At 38.3% G+C, this 16041-nt stretch overlaps 1 protein-coding gene across 2 annotated transcripts; it reads right to left on the minus strand.

Moving 5' to 3' along the window:
- Positions 1 to 204: 204 nt before the first annotated feature.
- Positions 205 to 15926, minus strand: rbm17 (RNA binding motif protein 17). Of its 2 annotated transcripts, XM_084711486.1 has the most exons (13): positions 15780 to 15926; positions 14319 to 14466; positions 13640 to 13756; positions 13156 to 13322; positions 12300 to 12412; positions 11854 to 11904; positions 11194 to 11332; positions 9422 to 9573; positions 8938 to 8988; positions 6410 to 6486; positions 5979 to 6077; positions 5824 to 5896; positions 205 to 495 (listed from the first exon to the last, which is right to left on the minus strand). In XM_084711486.1, the coding sequence occupies exons 2-13, from the start codon at positions 14439 to 14441 to the stop codon at positions 392 to 394; spliced, it is 1266 nt and encodes a 421-aa protein (XP_084567612.1). In that variant the 5' UTR covers positions 14442 to 14466; positions 15780 to 15926; the 3' UTR covers positions 205 to 391. The 2 variants fall into 2 exon arrangements, with proteins under 2 accessions (XP_084567612.1, XP_084567613.1); XM_084711487.1 differs by lacking the exon at positions 8938 to 8988.
- Between the last annotated feature and the right edge of the window lie 115 nt (positions 15927 to 16041).

Raw genomic sequence — 16041 nt, forward strand, 5'->3', positions numbered from 1 at the left:
TTTTGCTAGAAAGTGTTTATATTAGGATGAAATATTTAATTCAGTGACTCAGTCAGCATGACTAATGTTAATACTAAATTTAAGATAATAATTACATATGCTCACTCTAATAAAAGATAACGTTAAAAACTCAGAAAACAACAACAAAAAAAATCACATGTGCTGAATGAACTGAAACATTAAGAATGACAACAGTAAACTAAATGTAGTTTATACCCTTTATTTTGTCTTGACACAAAGGTATTTTTCATCACAGGGAAAAAAAACTACAGGTTAGATTCATCACTACATATAGACATGTCACTGCTGTTCAGGAAATATAAAAAAAAGTTTATTATGTACATGTGTATGTGTGTTCATAGTTGTCCATCAGCGCCCGGAGTAGAGGACATCAGACCTGCTCACCGAGGTCCAAAACCCGAAATTTATCTAGATTGTAGAAGCAGGCCTTGACGACTCGCCCACCGAAATAACGTCCATTCAGATCCACCACAGCTGCAGGGGAGAGAGGCACTTCAGGTCAGACTGTACCCGACTACACAGATAAACCTTTCAACAACGGGATTACTGCTGCCACAGCCTTCGGATTCTGAGAAAAGGTTAGACATTGTATAATATAGCATTTATATGTATTTCAGCTGGTGGTTCCTGCAAACATGTTTGTGTTCCATGTGACTCTTCTTGTACAATTAATTTTTCACTGTCACTGAAAGTGTCATAAGGTCTAGCAAAACTAGGTTTAAAATGAGTAAACCCAGATTTAAAATTACGCAGAGCTCTGTTGCACATTTAAAAACTAATCTCTGTATAGTAAACCCAGGTTCATCGATATAACCCAAAATTACTGTTGTCAATACCTTTTGGCTGCTCTGTATTCCTTATAAAACAATACATTGTTTACTAGCTAGCTAAAAAGTTAACAAAACATTACATTGCTTTCTTTCTAGTTAAAAAGTTAACAAAATGGTTTGTATGATAGCCAGCTATAAAGTTAAAATATTACACAGTTATTTAGCGGGCTAAAAATGTATTTAAATGCACAATATGTAAATTCTGTTGCTAGGTGTCTCTCACTTTAAAACAATAACAAAATGACGAGATAATGAAGTGGTGTGGGATCATGGGAGTTGTTATTTTTTAACTTTTAAACAACTGATAAAAATCTATCTGGAATTCATGCTACGTTTTGTCACCTTCGCTAGCTTCCTTCCTCACTCTCGGCTGTGTCCTGTTTTTTTCCTGGGAGTTAAAGCAACTAGTTACCTTTGTCGTTGCCTTGATTACTATGCATTTGAACATTGATGGAAACATTTTGAATTATATAAGTACACAACTCAACAAAGCATTTAACGTGTGTTTTTAAACGTCTGAATGTGTAATGCCCAGTTAGCCTTCTCATGATGGTCAGCAGAGAGGCTGTAATTCCTCCTCCTCTGAGAAAAACTTGGCAGAATAAATTGAGCAATAGAGCCAAATAATAGAAGATTAAAAACAAACAAACAACAGCATAGTAAGATAAAGAGACTGCCAGGCAGCAACTGTTTTCACAGATCAACTGGAGTGAAAGAAAGAAGAAACACATCATGAAACTCCCTTAGCTTTCTTTGAGGAAAGCTAACCCAGTTAGCCTTCTCATGATGGTCAGCAGAGAGGCTGTAATTCCTCCTCCTCTGAGAAAAACTTGGCAGAATAAATTGAGCAATAGAGCCAAATAATAGAAGATTAAAAACAAACAAACAACAGCATAGTAAGATAAAGAGACTGCCAGGCAGCAACTGTTTTCACAGATCAACTGGAGTGAAAGAAAGAAGAAACACATCATGAAACTCCCTTAGCTTTCTTTGAGGAACTTGATCATGTTGCTCAAGAGAGTCATTTTAAAAGTTTGTACTGGATCACATTTTAAATTGGAGTTAAAAGTATTGTTGCAAGCAAATTAAATTTAATCTAGGTTTAAAGAGAAGTTTAAATTTAAAGCAACATAAGTTAAGCCATGATTGGATGCAACCCAGCCTGCATCTGTTGTTCTTTTGATTTCATTTTGTAGTATTCACACAGCTTTAGCTCCTGGAAATATTTGGCTATGATGCCACATCAATTATTCACAGGAAGAAGTGAAATTTGCCAAACTAAATGAAGCCAGGATTGTTTTAAGTAATTCAATTGGTTCATGGTGTTTTTTTCCTTGGACCTCCAAGGCAGAGTCCTCTTGTTCTAAGAAGAAACAATCTGATTTGTGTGGAACAAACTGTTGTGGCAACTGAGTGATGCTCACAGTTTGCCCCAACCGTCGGTGATAAAAGCCCGTAAAAGAAAAACAACTTTGCTTTGGCTCTCACACTTCTGGGAAAAAGAGAGAAATATGACAACAGTGTTTTGTTTCCCAGGATTGTCGCCTCTGTGTGCGGCAGTAAAGAGTAAACGCTGTCCTACAGTTCTCACACACACAAACGCACCAAGGTTAAAAGGGACAGCTGAGACACACAGTGTTCATTCTGTCCTCTCTGGCAGTTTTAACCTTATCAATGAAATGAACAACCTCAACACATCCAATCCATTTTCCTTGTAGGACATGTAGGACATTTTACCTCAGTCAGCACATTTCATGCAGTACTTTTCACTCAGGCGTGTTCACATCAGCTCCACTGTGCTGACACTGGATGTACAAAAGCAACTGTGTTATGTTGCAGTGATTAGACTGGCAACATTGTTCAGCTGTAAACATCCTGAATCACAGCCAGTATATGTATATACAGACTGCACAACATATTCTTTCGAGGGAAAAGTTTCAACATTTTGAGAAATATGTTTCTTGGCAAGGGTTAGATGAGGCGGCTGATACCATTTTTCATGTCTGTACGCTAAATCTAACGCAAAGCCAAGAGCAGCCATGTAACCAACTTAGACTCCTGTAAATCAGTGCATCCAAACAAGAAACAGACCGCCACGTAACCCGCCCGTAAAAGCACAACTTGTCATTCTAATACTAAATAAACAATGGATCCCCATAAATGCATGATGGGAAATGTGGGCAGCAGCAACAACATTTCAACCTACATTACCAACAAGAGCAGAGAAACAGAACCAACCTAGGTTGCAAAATGTAGATAAATATATTTATTCAGTGTGTTTTTATGGGGCAGCAACCTTGCATTAATGCACACACTGTCAAAAAATAAAGAACTGAGGTGCAAATTAACATTTAAGGAGGCGGATTCACATCCTGTAAGTGTTGTAATAATGGGGCATTAGTGGGCAGTGACACTGCTAAAACCTCTCTTCCATTTCATGCTGCACATTTGTACTTCTGTGGTTACTTTTGTGCGAGTAACACAAAAATAGTATAAAGTCTATACAGACAGTAACATTGTAAAGTAACTTAATACTATAAAATCAAAGTCTCTAGCAATACAATCTAGTAATAATATATTCCTTTTTTGAAAGTAACGTACCCAACACTCAGCATTAGTGAGATTTAAATGGCAATTTCCCTCTTTTTCTAGTCATTATGCTAAGATAAGCTAACTGGCTTTTGGTTATAGCTTTGTATTTAAATGCACAACATGCAAATTCGGCTGCAAGGACTCTGTCTCACATTAAAGCAGATCACTGCGGTTGAAAATCTATCTGACACAATACAGTATCTCATCTGTGAACTTGATTCCTGCCTGAATCAACGTTTTAATCACATGATGTTTTTTCACAGATTTCTCTGGGGTTGAACATTCTTGGAAACAGCTGTGATAATGAAAGTACAGAGCTCATCAACATTTTTAGCATATGTCTGGTGGTTTTAGACATTTTAATGCAGATATATTATATATTATAGCTTTAACAAATGTTAAAATGGTACCAACCTTCTCATCTAACTCGAAAGTAAATACACATATTTCTCAAAATGTTGAACTATTCCTTTGACTTTTCCTAGATTCTGAGCGATTTAAAGAAAATTCAAATTACATCTAACATGAACAAATGTCAACAAGAGACTTGTTAAAGGGACTTCACTGACATTTTGCACAGTATCAGACAGAATCGAGTGGAAGTGGGCTCAAACCCTTGTGTTTGCAGCTGTACGGTGGTCATATCCACCTGCCCCTCAGTGAACTCTGACCTCCCTACAGAGGAACGGCACGCAACCCGGGGCAATAAAATGTTTCATCATCATCTATAGAAATGGATCATGCAGTGTGACACTTATGACTGCGGCCCTCTGTATCATTCTTTGAGCATCTGTCCCGCTTTCTGAGAGCTGTGATGTAAGCACGGTGCCACCGGTGCCGCTGGGAGACGGCTGGGTTGCTGGGCCACATATGATGTAACACCACAGGGAGCCGAGTCTCACCTTGTTTCTGATCTGGGCCAACCCATTTAGAATGGGACACACTTTTCACCCACATTATTAGAGCAGTTATACAATGGAAGGAGGAAAGTGATGCAATTACATAAAGTTGATCGCCCACCAAAAAAAGACAGCTGCTTACATGCAGTATGTCTCAAATAATATTCTGATTTCAAAATGAGAGCGGTCTCTCAGTGGAAATGTGGAAGATGACGGCTTTCAGTGATCAAGGGTCACTGGCGACAAATGCAGGCTTGAGTTTGGAGCGTCAACAAAGGTCCAGATTTTTTTCTGTAAGCTTCAGGACCTTTGACATTTAACCTATTTTGAGGCAACATGACCTGATGAAGGAGTTACTGTGGAGGCAAATCTTCTGCCATGTAAGATTCAGGTTTTCAGCAGTGAAGGGAACTGATAAAGTGAAGAGAACTGATAATAATTTATTGATATCAATTGATTGTGTGTTGCTAATGTTATTATTCACTCTCAGTAACAGTGGAGTTTACAACCTTACTTGAAATGATCATTTTACAGACATTACAACCAGCACTGTTGTTGTCTTTCTTTGTGAAACGAAGCCAGGCTTTGGACACTGTCTTACTCTCCGCCATGACCGGAGTTTGGTATCGTTTTGTTTTTTCCTGATGCCACTGCTCAAATAAAACTTTTAAGATAGTACCGGTGCCTAAACAGTGCCTGAATCAATACTTAAAAATAGAAGCACAGAAGGACAGTTAACAACATTTTTGTACTGGGTATTTTAAACTTGGGTTGCAACTAACAGTTATTTTCATTGTTGATCACTTTCTTGATGAATCGTTTAGTTGTTTGGTCCATAAAATGTCAGACTGTGGTGAAAAGTGTCCGAAGCCCAAGATGACAACTTCAACTGTTCTGTTTTGTCCACAACCCAAAGATATTCAGTTAACTGTCATAAAAGTGTCAAGAAAAAAGAAAACATTCATATTTGAGGAGCTGAAACCAGAGAATTTATATAATAATAATAATTATAGTAGTTGATTTATAATTGATTAATCATTACATTTCTTTTTTAAACTGATTTTAAGCAGATAATATAATGTTCAATTTCAAGTTCTGATTTTCCTTAGCAATAAAAAAAGCAGTTCTTTAATGTTGTTAACTGTCACTTTGTGTTTCTTTTATCAGTATCAGTTCAGGCACCATTTATGTACCAGAAAAACCCCAAACAATATCCAACCTCTTCCATGAGTCCTCCTTGTTCCAAGTGTTCAGCAGCATAGACGGATGTGTTTGGTATTATTGTTTGGAAAGCGCCTGACTGTCAGGAAAGCTTGATGAAATGATTCCAATGGATCCGGTCATTTGGAAACAGTTCTTGATTTACCATAGATAGTTTTAAGTGTCAAACTATTTGTGTTGGTTACTTTGTCTGGTGTGTCGAGTAAGTGTGAGGTGAGGCCTCATTTATGTTTGTGCACATACGACAACTAAATACTGACCTTTAATGGCTGACTCCACCCTCTCAAACTCCAGAAATATCCTGACAGCTTCATCATCTGGCACATCTGCAATCTGAGAAGAAAAGTTTTTGCGATTATCATCATCCTGTTTGATCAACAGATCCACGTCATGCTGTATAATCCTCTCCTCTCACCTCAAAAATGACACATTTAACCACTTTGCCGTATTTCTCGCACTCTTCTTTCGTCTCCCCCTCCAGGTCTTCGTCCACCTCTCCTCGGCCCACCATGTTCTACGAGACAGACACAGACATTAGGCCCACCTGCTGATGTCTGCACTGACATCTAAAACTAAATTTCACAAAGTAAACCTTGACATTATATACAAAGGCTTTATCATTTTTGCCATTTTGTAATTTAAGCTGCATTCAGACTGCACTAAAAAGTGTTTTATTGGCTCCATTCTCTGACTCATTTCCAATATGGATCACACTTGACAGTGAGTTACTTGTATTTGGTAAAACATAAATTGTGGGCTCATCACTAACACACAATGTAAAGAATTATTTTTAATGTAAAACTATGATACTGATCAATTCTAGAAAACACACAGAGACAGACGTACCCTCAACAGGACCACTTTTGTTGGGTTTTTGAGGATCTCTGTGAGCGGGTTGGCCTCCGACTTCTTGGAAGAGTCCGCTGGTTGGACGGAAACAGAAACAAAGGTCACATTTTTTAAAAAGAGTGTTCACAGGCTGCTGGTGAGCTGGATGGAGCAACTGACAAAAAATGTGGCGCAGTGAGCTTTATCGTATCATATGGAACTTTATTCAATGCGCGACGTGATAAATGAAACAATTCATCAAATATTTTGTTCAAAAGCAGTAACAAAAATACAGCTCAGTGTTTGCTGAGTTGACACGGTATCCATTTTCTCTGTCACGTCTGGCTTTTTTCCTCACATTTGAACTCAGATTTTATTGTGTTAGACATGCTGCTAAGAAAACACTCTAAAAGGGTCACTCAAGTGCAACAGCATTGTTAGCATTCTTCTCAGTAAAGTGAGTAAGCAACTAAAGGATAAATGTCTTGCTCAAAGGAACATTGAAAATGTATATACAGTGAATTTTGCAGCTTTTCACGTTGGTTAAACTCTGGCATGAAGACCAGTGATCCCTAGACTTTTAATCAGGGGCCACAGAGAGTTCCTGGTGTTCTGCTCTCTACTCTCAATTGTGAACAGGGAGAGAAACTATTATTCTGTACAGTATACAGTACTGATAACAGAGATTCCAGCTGACTGGCTGCAAATTCCTTAAAAAATTAACTGGTAGAACTACAGCACTTCAGCTGTAAATAAAGGTGTGACATGCGACCATGATATCTAGCAGACAAAAGCCAACACAGCATCTAGAAAGAAGCAAAGATGAGAATATCATTTCAAAGCCTACAAAACCCTCCAAACATCTTGTTAACCCATTTCCTCTCTAGCTTATGTTTTCTCTGCATTTTACCTCATTTTGACAGCTACAGTTGGTGCAGCTGATAAACATGTTTTAGGTAAAGTAAAAGGGTAATTACAGTATTTTAAAACCCGGGACCTTTTTTTACATAAAGACAAAATACAGGAAGTTGTGCAGACAACCAGGGGAAAAACACTAAGGCAGTCTGTCGTCTGGTGAAAAGGCACTATAAATTTATTACTGGAGCAAAGGCAAACATGTTTTGGTGTCTAAATGACTAGTAGCTACAAAACATTGTGAAATTCGCCCAATAGAGTGCCACAGCCAGCAGCCACAAAACTGGGCTGCAACAGCTGCAATGTAATCCTCGGGATCAAATGCACAAATGAAAGTACTTGTTTTTGCATCAGACAACATTAAGAAAGCCTCACTCCAGAGATAGAACTTTTTGTTAAAGAGTAAGCTCAAGCTTTCATCAAAAACAGCTGTTATATCACTCTTGCCAACAGACTCAATTCACAGAAACACTGTTCCTCACAGAACACAGGAGTTGCTGCCTTGATTAGTTATTTTTATATAGGGCTCAGGTTTAAGAAATTACCCTTTAAATGAGAAGACACACCCATGTCTACATTGTAATATTGAAGTGACAGCTAGCAGCTGGTTAGCTTAGATTAACAGAAAGATTAAACAATGTGGAAACAGCTAGCCATTCATTGATAAATTATATATTGTGTGTTTAATTTTAACAAAAAACAAAGTTTAAAACAATTCGACTTTTGCACCAGACTATGCAACCAGAAATGAACTCAGAGAGTTACTGTTTGTCCATGAAAATGTCTAGCACATAAGAGACTGTCAAACAGTGAACTGTGATTTACTATACTACTATACTTTGGCTTTTTGTGCATATTAAACAAACAAGTTAAAGTAAGTCAATGCAATGATGACGTCAATCAGTAAGCTTTAGAGGTGCCGGTAGGAGGATATTGCTACAGCTAGACAGTGTCAAGCCAGCTGTTTCCAGTCTTTCTGCATATTTAAGCTAAACTAAAACTTTTTTCTTTTTTCTTTTTTAACAGTCAGATATTGAGAAAGTGAGAGTAAGACAAAACTATCCTCAACTATACAATTTCATCATTGTATAGGCGTGAGAAAAACAGGTTGAAAGAATCAGAAAAAATATCAAGTGCAGACGAATTAGGAGCAGAGCTGTTAGAGAAGGAAATCAAATTCAAAGAAGACAGAAATGAAACCCAAATTAGAAAATGAACTCTGTTTGCAAGGGTGGAAAATGAACTTTTAAATAAAATATGAACATCTACCAGCCACTCAATAGTAAAATCATTATTTTGTGTCTGAAATCTGCCAGCAACCAGCATTTGGTTGGTGGCTGGTGCTAATTTCTCACCCTGGTCTTAGCCCACATTAAGTGGAGGTGTCACTCACACACGTCCAGCAAAAAAACATGCAAAACTATTCTAATCATTGCAGTGTATATTAGAAAACACTCAACTTTAAACAGATACAAAGCATTACTACCTTTAATTTGGTGACTGTGTGTGGAAATAGATATGCATGTTAATGGATAAAACACATGCAAACACACAAACACACACACACACTTCTTCTAAAATAAAAGTATATTCTATGTAATGGGAGAGAGAAAATGGGAGTGGAGGCCAACCTGCAGAGCCTCCGCCTGAAGTCTCAGCAGCACCTGACAGGCTGGACCCTGCTGCTCAGTCACACACACACACACAAACACACACACACCCACCCACCCACGCACACACACACACACACACACACACAAAATGAAAAAGAACAAAGACATGCACACAAAGTCACATCTAACTGATCCTGGAATGACATCATGATGGGTGTAAAGCCAAAATACTCATGAAAGGAACAGACGTGAGACCAAAAGCTTCTGTCACAACTAAAGGTTAACGCAGGTTGGACAGGGACTGAAACTAAACAACTGACATCAGCTCTGGAGACAACACAAGCAAAGGTCACTTCATGCAGCTGACATATATAAAGGCTTTAAAAGGAAAGTCAAGAGGGCGAACAAAGAAAACAGAGTGTGGCATATACAGCACAGATCAAGAGAGGAGAACACTGACAGCAAAAGTATCAATAATTAAAAACACAAATTGATGACTTACGTTTTTCTGCAGCGTCGCCTATGATGATCTTTCCACCTCTCTTGCTGGTCTTCTCCACAGACAGCGCTGTGCTGAGGCCCTGCTCGTGCTTCCCCAGGCCCTGGCCTTCTTTGAAGCCATACTTCTGCATGATCTTGTGGGCCACCGTACCTCTGCGGGAGTAGACAGAGAGAAACATGCTTTCATGATTTGTTGTAACACTAAAGATGTTAGTTCAAACTTTAATTCAAAAGGATAGTTCAGATTGTTTGATGTAGGGTTGTATGAGGTATTTTTTGATTGTCAGTGTGTAAGCCACAGTCTATGCTGGCCCACACAGGCCCAATTTGGAGAAAAAAAAAGGACTATTATGGACAGAATCAGCAACAAAAGGTACATTAGCCACATATGTGTACACTTGCCTTGCCATCAGACAGCCTGTTCTGACAGAAAACTGCCGTTACATAAGCCAAATATTGCCTTCTGCAAACCAACCAAACTACATTGGTGATATCAGTAATTTTACCTCACACAACACAGGAGTTGCTGGTCTACTGATGCCTCGATCAGTTAGTTACTTTGTGTTATTGTATGACTTTGGTGCATCTATCCTTACCTTTTAAAACACCAAAGTCAGAACAAACTAACAGATTGAGGCAGCGGTAGACCGGCACCTCCCGTGTTCTGTGAGAAAAAATGAGTGATTTTGCCAGTGGTGTTTGGTCAGTTTGGAGAGAGTAATATTTGGCTTACATAACAACGGCTTCCCATCGGAAAAGGCTGTCTGAAAGCAAGTTAAAGTGGTGCAAAATATTCTAAATATAGTGTACACTGTTAATGCATAACAGAAAATGTGTCTAAATTTTGTCAAAAGAGAAACTGAGGTAATAAAAATGATACACAGCACATTTACTTTGGATGATAATGAAGTTACATCAATAACATACAGTGTTGGGAGCTTTTCTGTAACTCCTCTACTTTTGGTGGTAACCAGACATGTAACTAATTACTTTTTCAAATAAACACCACAATTACAATTAATGAACTTAAATTGTCTCAATGTTTGTTACTTTGTCACACATGTAAATAGTGAACATCTGCAGAGCAAATGTTGCCTGTTCCCTGGAATTCATGGTTCATGATGTAACATCTTGCAACCTGATGGTTGTGCAAGACAGTTCGATGTGAGCCTGATTTCCATCATAGTGATTGTAACGTCTCCAATATAAATTAATAAAAGAACCTTGGGTTCATCAAGTCTAATTATTTAGTAACTACTGTAGAAATGCATGGTTAACATGTACATTCAGCATCATGTAGCTCCTAAAACAAATCCTTCTGCCCAATCAAGGCACTACCAGTGTAGCCTGCAGGTAGAATGCTAGTCATTGCTGCCCTCAGGTGGTGGTGGTGGGGAGAATTAATAACCCCTATCAGTAATATAATGGGTTCAATTATTTAAAAGTTGTCTTGTCATTTATGAGAGAAGTGAAGCATTTAAAAGTAACATAAAAGTTGCTTTTCCTAGTAACCATTTACTTTTATAGGCACAGATAAAGTAATGCAATTACTTTGGAGAGGTGTAGCTGTAACTAATAACTAAATTTCAGGGACTTGCATAAGAATGATAACAAACCTGAATATACAGCTTTAACATGTACTTAGAATAAATGTTTCAACCCCTCTTTAAATTTCACTTGAAATTACTGTAAATTATAATACAGAAACAGAAACTGCCTGCCTGTCGTGTGTGTGCGTGTGCATGTGCGTGTGCGTGTGTGTGTCCCACCCACCCCATGTTGGCCAGGAAGGAGCTGGTAGGTCCAGGCGGAGAACGTGGCCGGTCTGAGTCTTCATACATAGGTGGAGGGATGGCGGCCTTTGAGCCTCGGGAGGGACGACCTTCATCCTCATAGGAGAAGGAAGATGAGCCTAAAAAACAAACAGGTGAGATTTTTCAGCTCTGTTATAGCATGAGATATAATTAATCCCAAAGCATTTTTGTGCCAGACATTGCTGAAGAATAAAAGCAACATAAGAATAATAATTTAAAAAAAAAAAAACAATAAATACAAAATGTATAAGGAGTAAATACTAACACCAGTGCCTAACAGAATAACAAGAAAAGTAATTTAAATTTAATAAAATAAGTAAATTAAATTGGCAATGATACTGAAAACTAATCTTACATGTGCTGTATTACTCCTCAACATCATCTGCAATAGTATTATTATATCCAGTCATATTTGCTGTTGTCATCAAGAATAAAATTCATATTTTAGACAGTTATTATTTGTATATGTTTTGTAATCTGTTTAATTTGGTCATTTATTTTCATTAGTGTAACATCACAGCAGCTCTGGGAGGAACTAATGAGGATACTGAAACACAATCAACTGCCTGATTGGCTGGCAGTGATTCTCCTTCCTTGCCTGAGGGATCATAAGACTCACCATCACGATCCACAAGTGAAGAAGGAGGAGCGATAGCTGCTCCACCCATACCTGGCAAAGAGAGAGAAAGACAGATGATGCATCATGTCAGAGAAGAGAAGTTTAGTTTTTGTTGAAACATGAGTGTCATACACAGTTAGTGAAATTTAACATGGTCGTTGTGCTTCTATGTGTCCATGTTGTCATGTTATTCATCAATGCTATTTTTTCTTTTTCTTTTTTTTTGCTCAAAGTCAGACAAAATGCAATAAATCATAGATATAGTTGAATAGACACAAAATAACACTGAAAAGTGACCCTCAATTTTGCAAGTTCATTTCAAACTCTGCCTCAGTATTTTAGAAGAGGTCCTTCAGCAGCAAAGCATGAAAATATGAAAAAGTCTGAGGATGAGGAATATCTTTAAAGACACTCTTTATGTAAACCAAGGAAGGTAAAACAATTACTTCGTTTCCTCCGCTCTTTCTCATACTCTTCGTCCTCATCTGAGTCACCCTCTGCTGCAGGGAAACGAGAGAAACCACTTGGAACTCCACCGTCGTGCCTGTCTTTCCTCTTCCTGCACCAGAGCAAAGTTCAAGGTTTAAACAGGAGTCCTGTGTTCCTGTAAATACTCAGTGTGGCACACTCTCACAAATAACTCTTGCATGACCAGTAACTAAAAACCTAGACCACTTTTCTGGGCTTGGCCCAATGTTATGGCTACAAGCATGGAATTAGATGCATCAGTATCCCCCAGGACCCTGAATAATAATGTGTAGGTAAAGATAAAGCGTGGATTGATTAATTCTCTATCATTATTTGAGTGGAAGAGCACATTTCCAGTATTTCATCCACAAAAGTTCATCTCTCTCGTCACTTATAGTCTCATTTTTAATTCTGGCTGCAGTTTCTATGTCCTAAAATCACATATTCAAATTATTTGTGGGGTTGTATGAGTTACTTGTCTATTATCAGTGTATTAACAGTCGATAGTGGTCAGCACATCCCAAGATTGGAAAAGCAGAGAGAGGAACCAGAAGAGAGGCTAACAAATGTACAGCTGTGGACAGAGTCAGCAAAAAATGTATTCTGGGCTCTTAAAAACATTAACTTTCTGTAGGTGGTTGTTTTTTTAGGAGGCTAAAGTAAGCTTTGCTGCTGACCCTGTTGACAGCTTCCTACACTGGTACACCTGCTGCTTCTTCAGACTAGGAGCGATCGCCATCTACTGCAGGTAATACACTGACTATCACTAAATACCTCATTCAACCCCACTTCAAAAAAAAATCTAAACTATCCCTTTAATGGGCATGGCAGTACTTTTCTCTCTCCTCTATCTCCTTCTGCCGCTCCTGCTCCCTCTGCCGCTGTCGTTCTTCTCTGTGTCGCTTCACCACCTTCTCGTAGTCGTTGGGGAACATCGGATCATACTCGTCTGCCAGCGGGATCAGCACATCGCCAGAGGAGAAACCGCTGGGCACAGCATCCTGAAGCACATACAGACAAGTCAAAAATATGACAGCGAGGTGAGGATGGCATCTATGGATGTAGTGGTAAATTTATTTTGATAAGGATATTTGCATTCATTTTCAGCAGATAGAAGGAGCGTCTTTGTGCTTTACTACCCACACACTGCTCTGAGTCATGTGTATTATTAACATTACACGCTGACATTGTCACTCTACACCTCTGACTCTCAGATGTAGCTCAAATCAAGCAGCTTGTAATGTTCTAAGCATTTTATAAACTTAAAAGACCTGGATTTCATATATACTGATGTACAGGTTCGCTGGGTAAGACAGACCTTAAGTCCAGCGGCGGCATGTGGAGGAGTGTCGATGATCTGTCTCTCATCACTGGAGCCTCCTCGCTTTAGATCAATGACAGGGGCCAAGACAGTGGTCTGCTTCATCCGCTGAGTCTACACACACACACACACATAAAACTCCTGAATATGTACACATCGGGTTTATACCAGGGATGCAACAATATCAAAACTGATACGCCAATACCAAAACAAAAAGTCCATGATATGTTCACTTAAAATGTGTCTTTCCCTGTTATTTCAAATACTTCAAAAGTATTCAGCCATGACTTATGAATGTGCAAAAATATTCTTTTTTGGCAATTAATGTTTGACTTATGTATGTGCAACTACAAAACATAAACAATGCAGCAGTCAGTAGCAGTGCTTTAATAAAATAAAATATAAAATAATTAACCATTTCATATCATCACAATTTCGTATCAGACATTTTTTAATTGTGATATTCAATTGTTGTATCCTTAGTTTATACTGTTGTTGCATGGCATTCTGAATACTTAAAACACATTTGGTGTGAATTTACTAATTTTCCATTAGTGTGGTTATATGTTATTTTATCTCACTGCATCAAGTAGCTTCTCTGTGACAGATTTGTTTATCTTTGACGATGTGTCATACATGCACAGATTTTACCTGTGTGTTGCATGTGCATCCATACCTTAGCCTGGGTCAAAGCCGCCTTCTTCACCTTCAGCTGGGACTGCAGCAGCTTGAAGTTCTTGGACCAGCCTTCGGTTTTGGTGTCACTAGCACCCACACCGAGGTCATCGTACAGCGACATCGCTGCCTGTCAGTGCTTCTGTTTCCTGCGGACACAGAGACAAGTTGCATTTGACAACGTACAATTTGAACTGGCTTCAAGAACATCATTTCATTCTGCAACAACTAGATACCACAAACTGAACTTGGCAGCAGCCTAAATGAAAAGCTGTATAAATGTGTTATGACTCAGACATAATTGTCCCTTAGTTATGTTTAGGTACGTAAGCTATCTTAAACCCCAGCAGCCTGTTGCACCAGCTGTGTTTAAAGTTCAAATTTAACCTGGTTATGACTAGGGGTGTAAATTACAAGTTTCATCACGATAAAATATTATATTGATTGTTTGGACAATGATATAATATGTCACAAAGTCTGCCACAATATAATTTTTATTAGATTCAATTCAGTTCAACACAGTCTGTTACATTCTGTCAACTCTGTCAAAAGAAAAGCAACTACAGCGTCATCCAACAATTTTCTGACTGAACTCTTTCAGATATTTGTGACACAGACATGGCATGGGAATTTTAAAATAACAGCATATCTTAAAGATGATGATACATATATTGATATTCTTAACTTTGCAGTAATCAGACTGGATCATTGAACAGCGAATCCATTTAAGACATTTTTATTTAAGAAAACTCTCTGATTCCAGCTTTGTTCGTGAAGATTATTTTCTTTATTTCTCTCTGTGACAGTAAACCGAAATCTTTGGGCTGTCAGCAAAGCCAAGACATTTGATAACTTCATCTTGGGCTTTGTGAAACACTGATCAACATCGTAACATCTTTAACAATATAACATTTTAACATTTACTGACATTTAATGGACCAAAAAATATTAATCAATTAATCAAAAAAAAAAAATCGACTACGAAAATAATGGTTAGTTGCAGCCCTACTTACTACAATGTGTTATTAAGCCAATGCCATGTAATGCGTATGGTACCCATGAAGATGTAACTCTTTGTTTGATCGCTGATTGGCTTCTTGTCTTGGTTATGACTGTACGTCCAAACCAAGACAACTAAAAAGGGTAAGAGCCTTTTTTTTAGTTTCCTTGTTCCAAACTACTTAGGTTATGTTTCAAGTAATCGTGGTGCGACCAATTTTGGTCGCTAGGCTAAGTTACAAACTAACTAGCAGCTACTGAGCCTCTAGTATCGACGTTACATCCTAACTGAGGAAAGAACTTACACATTTGGTGCAATGCAGTGCAGGAGGACAGCAGAAACTGTCTACAAATAAATAAATTTAGCTAACATTAGCTAATGCTAACGTAGCCACTTCACAACCTGCTCCTCAACAAATTATGCTCAAAATAAACACATTATATAAGATTGTTTTCAACCTACCGGCTTCAGAAATACCTGGACATCAACTCAACGTAAGTCCTTATAAAATAAAAATGTTTAGTAGTGCATTTGATATAGCTTTAGCTCCCCACTACCAGGTGGAAGGCAGCAGGACAACAAAACTAAGCGCGACAGTCAACGACAGTCGGCGACATGATTGGCTCTTGCGCCGCCTAGCGGCTGGATGACTTTATCTTTACCACGGCATTACACATAAATGTTCGTTTTCTCGTTTTCTCGTGAATCTCGTCTTTCTCATTCT

This window comes from Lutjanus erythropterus, chromosome 22 (genome assembly GCF_056507025.1).
Source record: "Lutjanus erythropterus isolate fLutEry1 chromosome 22, fLutEry1.hap2, whole genome shotgun sequence".
In the NCBI taxonomy this organism is placed as follows: domain Eukaryota; kingdom Metazoa; phylum Chordata; class Actinopteri; order Lutjaniformes; family Lutjanidae; genus Lutjanus; species Lutjanus erythropterus.